Below are 8,231 nucleotides of genomic sequence, written 5' to 3' on the forward strand. Positions count from 1 at the left end.
GCTCAGTACATAGAGCTCTCCATACTAACAATCAGTGAGAAAAGGCCATTAAACGAGAGAATGTGCTCATCTTAGCATTCTGCGCTTGTCAACATGTTGTAAAATCTTAAAGGCTATTAACAGGTGTTGACAAGCTAGCTTTTCCATCACTGATGTTAACTACTGCTCAGCCGTCATTCTCTACGAGTGCAATGAACAGAAGCAGAGGAGGGGGCTGCATTTAGCAATCTTTACGTCAGTGTTGTACACCTGCATTGTGGAGACATGTGATCGTCGGCGCACAAAGACGATCGCGTCACAAGAGCCGACGAGCCTCGCATTGTTTCCAGAGTAGCAGAGCAATGCAGAATGATTGATTTCTCTGTTAGCAGAATAACGTAAACCTGACGTCCTAAATATTTTTTTAAATCTTTGCCTATTATAAACTGCACCACAAAGAGGGCTTATTTTCTTTTTTTATTATTATTATTACATTAAGGCAAGCACAAGATATTGTTAAACAATTTTGCCTTTTGTGTATTAGGACCAGATGTTTAAATATAAATCTAAATATATTTCCATATGTCAGTGTAGTCACCATGATAAAACTGTATGTTTGATTTGTCTGACAGGTGGCTCTCATTCGAACTCTCTTATTTCTTCTCCAAAGATGAATCTCCTGTCAACACACACAGCTCACTGCTGCTTATTACATCAGCATCGACATGTGATGGTAGCGTAATGATCTATAAATGGTCTCTAGTGTGCATTTACAAACCGATAGTATGTGCATTGCGGGGGCGTGGTTATGTGGTTACAGTGCAAAAGAAATGTAATCACTGTGGTGTGTCTATAAATATGTTAGGTGTGTAATGCAATGCCACTATCTCGACCTGTATCTGTTTAGTGCTCCAAATATCCGTATCTTTATTGGAATTTAAACCCAAAGTGGGTGTGGCCTAAACTAGAAGGGTTTCATTCTTCCTTCCTTTTTTCCTGAATTACCACTCTTCCCCCGGAAATACTGGAAAACACTGAAAGAAGGTAGAAATGGTGAATTCTGGCTCTGACAGTTCCTCAACCTCAGCTCCATCACTCCGGTTCATAACTGATCTTAATTAGAACTGTTTGAAGAACAGTGATTGCAGCAGTTATTATTTTTGTTTCCACCTGCCTGCAGTGTTTTCTAACAAATTTAGCTGGTTCTGTTTCCCAAAATATAAACCAACTAGTAGCTTTATTTTAAAGCACTGCGACCCTGACCAGGCAGTTACTAAGGATGAATGAATGAACACTGTTAATGAATTCGGTCCTTCGGTAAAAACCTCCTGCTCATGTGACATTTTTCTCATGTCCCGAGGGACTCCAGTCCCAATGCACACCTTTAGTAACAACCAGATGCCATGTGAACCTTTCTGGCTAGGAATAATGCATCTCCTATTCGTATCTGTGTTTGTATTTGTTTGTAACACAGCTATCAATTCTATTGCACCATGGTAATATGATGGTTAAGACTATATGTGCTATATGTAACCCTAGGTACAGTACCATGAGATACCATAATGAAATAGTGACAGTATCACGGTTAAAGATGTAATAAACATAGTTATCATGACACACTATGGTATAAATATGGTAGTATTATGGGGAAATATGTAATAAACATGCCTGAGTCTGTTTTATATTGACAAAGGACTATCCAGACTTTTTTCCCCAAAATGTTTTCTTAATTACAATACTTTTCCAGTTCTGTAACTCATTCATTTATTCATTCATTCACCTTTAGTAATCACTTTATCCTGAGAACACTAGACACCAGTTCATCACAGATTTCCTACAATCAGTGCCTATAGTTTAAATTCCACACTTTTCAACAATTCTGTAATCAGCATGCACCACTATAGCAATATAGTTAACGGTTTAGCATCTACCAGTCATATTTTCCATGAAGCATATCATAGTAAGCTAAAGTGTATTTTCATCAGAGTGCTCAGAAGCTCAGATTCTCCACCTGTTGAAGTGCTACGACAGTGAAAATTGCCATACTATAGAAAATCTGAAGATTCGTTTTGTTCATTCATTTATCTTCAGTAACCGCTTTACCCTGTACAGGGCATGGTGGAACCGGAGCCTTTCCCATGAACACTAAGTGCAGTCTATCACAGGCAGTACAAATGCAATATGGCATGTTGATCATAAATCACCAATTCGGAATAACGCACACATTTCCTTGCTAACATCTCAGAAAAGTATGTATTAAACTATAGTTTGAGGGTAAAAACCCACGTCACTGCTGTGGAAGTCTCAATGTATCTTTTTCACCTTCTGTTAGAGAACCTAGAGGACTTACATAGCTTTAAATCAAACTTATTCATGGTGCATACTGTTGTACTTCTGCGGTTCCTTAGAGAACTAAAATGGACCACTACAGCACCTTTTTTGACACTTTATTGACTTTATTATTACAATATTCCAACAGGATTCTGGAAGGACCCTAAATCTACCATTGCTTTAATCTTCAAGTGCGTCTACTTGATCTTTGAGGATTTAAAATGGAAGGTATACCTGTGCATCTGAGGTTGACAAGGATCTCCCCAAGGCTCTCCCCTTCCCGCGGTAGGAAAGTAAATCCCAGAGCTTGCGCCACAGGTAAGAAGCCATGAGACACATGCTGCTCAGGAGCCAAATTTCTCGTCCTTTCAGGAAGTTCTCCATGCTCGTACTCCAGATCTTCTGTTAGAGGGAAACTCTGCTGATCTCAGAGTCTCTGCGAGGAGGGGTGCAATGAATGACTGGACGTGGTAATGTGAGTCTGCCTCCTCTAAAAACAATACAGGCCTCAGAGCAATTCAAACACCTGACTTCCCTCCTGTCCAACAGATCCACTCTCTTACTCCCCCTCTACAAAGGACAAGTGTACATGTCTCTTGTGATAAGCGGGTGACAGGTGCTGCAATAAGGGTGTTAGGACACACCTCTCTCTCTCCACCACTTCTGTGGCTCTTTTCCTGACTAAGGCAGAGGTTAGAGCAACAACTGCTGCTACTGATGAGCATTCTGACAAGTACAGTATGCTCTACTCCAAAATAAATGTTAAATATAACGTGGTCTTGCAATCTAGGGAGCATATTTTTATGCCAAAATGCCAGTTTTGTTCACGTCCTGCACTTGATTTTAATCTTCAGATGCTTAAAGGGCAATTACGAATTTATCAGATTAAATACTTTCCACTGAAATTGCATTGCATTAATGTTTAATTTAAAAATAAATAAATATAATTGTTGATCACTCATTTTATCAGTCATTTATCATTATTATTATTATTATTTATAAATGTGTTGTTTTTTTCTTACATTTATACATATTTACTGTAATAGTGGCCAAATGACTTTGAGTTTCCATGGATACATAAGTTAGTATAGTCTCAAATTGAGATTTCACAAAACAAGGTAAAGTTTCATATTCAATATTTTCTATATTTGTCATTACCATAGAGCTTATAACTAACGTGTTTTGAAATAGACCTTTAAAACAAATTGATATTCATGTTAAATTCAAATACATGTTTTTTGCTACTATAATGTAGCAAATGTAGCACAATGCTATTTGTTAATTACAATCAGAACCACTGAAAATGGCTTTACTGCATACAGAGTATTCAAAGTATAAGTCATTTGGCCAGTGTTATGGTAAGGACGTATAAATATCACACTGCTGTGATATAAAAGTGCACATAGTTGCAGAAACACCCAATAATAAATTTCTTGGATGACCAAGTATAAACTGCATCGGATGGTTTGGTTGGGAAGGAAGCCTGGTTTAATTTGGTCACTTCAGTGAAGCGAATAAACGGATGCACAAATAAAGTAATAAATCAAGTAAAAAGAATGAAACCATAGCAGGACTGATGGAGTAAATCATACACTCGGCTTTGACACATAAAGAATGGTGTGAAGCAGAATCTGATCCAAGGACTTCACAGAAAAGGAACCTCGATTTACCCCATCAGGAAGTGAACACACCGTATTATCTAATATAAGCACACCAGCACAACATACATGGATGGTGTGATAGAGGATGGAAGTAAAATGGTTTCTCAAGGGCTCTATGGATGATCTGGCTTTCTAAAGCTAATCCTAGTTGGAAGCCTTTTCTGAAAGGGAAATCTTCTGCTGTCTTGTGACCTTTAAGAGCTCTCTCAGAGGGACAAAGTGCTGGATAGAACCTTTTTTCTAGCCCTTTTCCAATAACACAAGATCTGATGAAAGTCATCAGCAGGTTAAGATCTTCAAACCTAAAGCCATCTTTCCAGGATGCAGTCCAATTCTTATGGTACCCATGTTCCTTAATCTCTAGTAAGCACTTTACTCTGGTCAAGGTTGTTGTGGATCTGGAATTTTTTCCTAGAAATGCTCGGCATGGGGTAAAATAAAAATACCCTGGATGCGACACCAGTTCTTCTGTAGGAGGAAACCTGGGCGAGAACATGTAAAACTCCAAAGAGAGGAGCTCAGGGTTGAACCCCAGACCCTGGAGCTCTGAGGCAGCAACAGTATTGAGACTTACATTTATCTCATTTATACACCCGAGCAGTTGAGGGTTAAGGGCCTTGCTCAGAGTCCCAACAGTGGCAGCTTTGCAGTGTTGGAATTTGAACTCACAACCTTCACCAATGGAAGTCTTAACCTTTAAGCTACCACTGCCTACTGAGCTAGCTAGCCATCAGGTCACTGGCAGGAATTCCCAGTTTTATCCAATATGGGGGAAAATAACATACTTAAAACTGTGATGGTTAAATTTTAAGTGTGTCAAATTTGTTAACTCTCAAATCTCAGTTTTGGGGGCAGCCGTGGCCTAATGGGGGGGCAGCCGTGGCCTAATGGGGGGGGGGCAGCCGTGGCCTAATGGGGGGGGCAGCCGTGGCCTAATGGGGGGGGGGGGGCCAGCCGTGGCCTAATGGGGGGGGCAGCCGTGGCCTAATGGGGGGGGGGCAGCCGTGGCCTAATGGGGGGGGCAGCCGTGGCCTAGTGGCTAGAGAGTCGGACTTGCAACCCGAAGGTGAACCTGAAGGTCATGGGTTCAAGTCTCAGGTCTGGCAGGGATTGTAGGTGGGGGGAGTGAATGACCAGCGCTCTCTCTCCCACCCTCAATACCACGACTGAGGTGAGACCCTTGAGCAAGGCACCGAACCCCCAACTGCTCCCCGGGCGCCGCAGTAAAAAAGGCTGCCCACTGCTCCGGGTGTGTGTTCACAGTGTGTGTGCACTTGGATGGGTTAAATGCAGAGCACATATTCCGAGTATGGGTCACCACACTTGGCCACAAGTCACTTCACTTCATTTACATTTGTCTTTGGACTTATCATTTCCCAGCTTACAGGATGGCCTGGTCTAAATTCTACAAAATCTGCATGCTAAACAGCTCGGCTGTTGTATCATATATTTTCTAAGGCATTTATTTAGTTCATAGTGCATTAAAAACAATTATATTCAATGTATTTGGTTATTTTTTAACAGTTTTTAAACTGATTAAAATGTCATACTCTCTCACATGACAAAAATAAAATAACACAAAATTTATCCCAAAATATACTTGTGTTGAGGCAGGTATTTACATAAAAGATTTAGGGTGAGACACTTTTATTCCTTGTTAGCGACACTAGCTCCAGTACAAAACTCACGATCGGAATATGAATATGAATAATACACCAAACACAGTGATCTCGAGAAAGAGGGAAATGGTGTGAGTTTGATTTAGTTGTTGTTAGGAGTTGAGCAGAGAGTGTTCATGAAGATTCCTAGTGTCCAAGATTTATTATAGCAACGCCAAGTATGTGAGAGCTGGTGTGCTGTCTTACCCACGGGCCAAGTGTAACATACTGGACTACACACACACACACACACACACACACACACACACACAAATTTGCTAATAAAAATGTATATTTTGCCACTTTGACACACTCTTTTTAACACCACATATTTTACATCCTCTACATATATCTTTTGAGCTTGTTTTCCCAGACACCCCCGTATGTGATCTGTGTAAACGGAAAGCGCTGAGTGCACACATGCACCTCCTAGTGGTCAATTTAGGAACTGTATGTAGATATGCCATTTTAATGCCAGTATCGGATCAATACAATATGCAAGATGCATTTCACATTTTGATATTATCCATACTGTATATACCTGTTACTGATTTTAATTATCTCTCCTGTTCGAAATAATCCAATGTTGGATTTTCGAAATTGGATTAATTTTCGAAATAACCCTGAACATCTGGCTCTTAAAGGTGCCCTAGTGCCACCCAGTGGACCACACTTGATCATCACTGCTGTGGTTGCACATGGTTCAACTTGTGTAAACCAGCCATACTATAGAGAAGGGTGTATGTGTGTGTGTGTGTGTGTGTGTGTGTGTGAAATGCTTTACACAGATTGAAAGAGCTTTCCATTTTGAGGACAATGTGACACACTGAAAAGTAAAACCTTCATGGCATTGCTCTTACATTGCATTGTTTATCTCGTCAGTGAAAAACAATCAACATTGGATTTTTTTTTTTTTAAAGAAATAAATACTGACTTTGTTTGTAGTTGTAGTGTATTTCACGTTCAACAGTGCATCGCAGTTGTACCATACTGAAAAGCAATCACCATCCAATCACAGCTCTAAACAGTACTCAGGGGTGTGGCTGTAATCAGAGAAGGGCTTTAATCATCAAGAGTTTCAGAATCATTACTAAAACATGATACACATATACCTTATAGCTCACAAGAGGACCTAGGAAACATGTTATTCAGTTTCTTAGACATTCATGTGAAAAATATCATGTGATTATTCACATTTGAATTTCATGACACTTTTCTGTAAAGGTTTTGGAACTTCAAAAACTTCATAAACTTTAGTACAGCTCCTTGAGTTTATACAACCGGTTCAGTGGATGGATTATTATTATTATTTTTTTTTTTTGAATATTTTGCCATTTGTTCAGTACAGGACTGAGCTATAAGCTACCTAATAGTGAGGTTTATTATTTAAATAACAATCTAGCTTAGGCAGGCTTTACACTGTTACAATATTTGACCCTATTTTGCATTCACTGACAAAACAGATTGATGACGTCAGCAGAATGTCGTAATTTTCTTTAATCGCAGGTCTATCGTTAGAGGATCTTCATCGTATAATCGGATGTGGAGAACACGTTATTGCACAGTCTGTTACAGAATTCAGCCAAGATTTTATTGCAATCATCATAAAGACTGCTGAAATCACACACCGTGAATATCCTTTTATCTCAAATAGTGTGTGTGTGTGTGTGTGTGTGTGTGTGTAAGACCTACCTGTTGAAAATGCCCCTGTAACTCAGTGAGTTTGAGCTCCCAGAAGCAGCGCATGGTCTCCACTCTGTCCAGGTGGAGGAAGAATCCCCCCTTCAGTCCGACCTGCTTGTTTGGAGATGATGACTCTGGAGCGCTGGTCTTCGGCACTGGGGTTACCTCAAACCCCAGATTCTCACGACAACACATCTTGTGTGAGCTACAAAGACAAACACGGGATAAATAAGTACGATTATTTGAGCTAACAGTAGTTAAAAGTAAAAATAGTGTGACACATCAGGACAGATGTTATGTGCTGGTAAGAAGCACAAAGACGCTTCCTTAACGCTTGAGAACTGCTGAATTTTTTAATGCAAAATCAGAAAATGCCAATAAACAACCAGTAAATAAATAAATGGATAAAAGGAATCCAAGTAGAAATGGATTCAAGACCAGCCTACATTTCATACATTTTATTTCAGGTTCAACTGATAACCACTTTATACTGTTCAATGGTGCAGAGGATCCAGAGCCAATCCCAGGACCACTGGGTACGAAGTAGAGATAAAACCCCAGATATGACGCCTATTCATCACACTCATTCACATCAAGGGGCAATTTAGTGAAGCCTTTCTGCATGTTTGTGGAAGGTGGGAGGAAACTGTAGAACATTGTTGTACCATACAGTGTGTGGTAATGTGTGTGGAAGGAAATCGTAGAACGCGGAGAAAACCCATGTGGATATGGGGAGAACATGCGAAACTCCACATAGACAGTAACTCAAGCTCAGGATCGAACCAGGAACCCTGGACCTGTGAGGCAACAATGCTACCCACTGTGCTACCCCATAATATTAGATTAGATTAGATTAGATTATAAGACCACATACATGGCTTTATGACTTCCAGCATTTTTCCCCCCAGAGATTTTTTTT

At 40.0% G+C, this 8,231-nt stretch overlaps 1 protein-coding gene across 4 annotated transcripts in view; it reads right to left on the bottom strand.

Moving 5' to 3' along the window:
• The window catches only part of mylk4a (myosin light chain kinase family, member 4a), a 41,950-nt gene that overhangs the window by 23,243 nt on the left and 10,476 nt on the right, over nucleotides 1-8,231 (bottom strand). For 2 of the 4 annotated variants that reach the window (XM_053233270.1, XM_053233269.1), the window contains exons 1-3: nucleotides 7,322-7,459; nucleotides 6,564-6,672; nucleotides 2,545-2,746 (exon numbers count right to left, since the gene is read on the bottom strand). In XM_053233270.1, coding sequence (XP_053089245.1) covers nucleotides 2,545-2,694 — 150 coding nt within the window. In that variant the 5' untranslated portion in view covers nucleotides 2,695-2,746; nucleotides 6,564-6,672; nucleotides 7,322-7,459. Of the gene's footprint in view, nucleotides 1-2,544; nucleotides 2,747-6,563; nucleotides 6,673-7,321; nucleotides 7,518-8,231 lie in introns of those variants that run through there. The other 2 variants (XM_034303940.2, XM_034303939.2) reach the window with 1 other exon arrangement.

Source organism: Pangasianodon hypophthalmus, chromosome 4 (assembly GCF_027358585.1).
Source record: "Pangasianodon hypophthalmus isolate fPanHyp1 chromosome 4, fPanHyp1.pri, whole genome shotgun sequence".
Lineage (NCBI taxonomy): Eukaryota > Metazoa > Chordata > Actinopteri > Siluriformes > Pangasiidae > Pangasianodon > Pangasianodon hypophthalmus.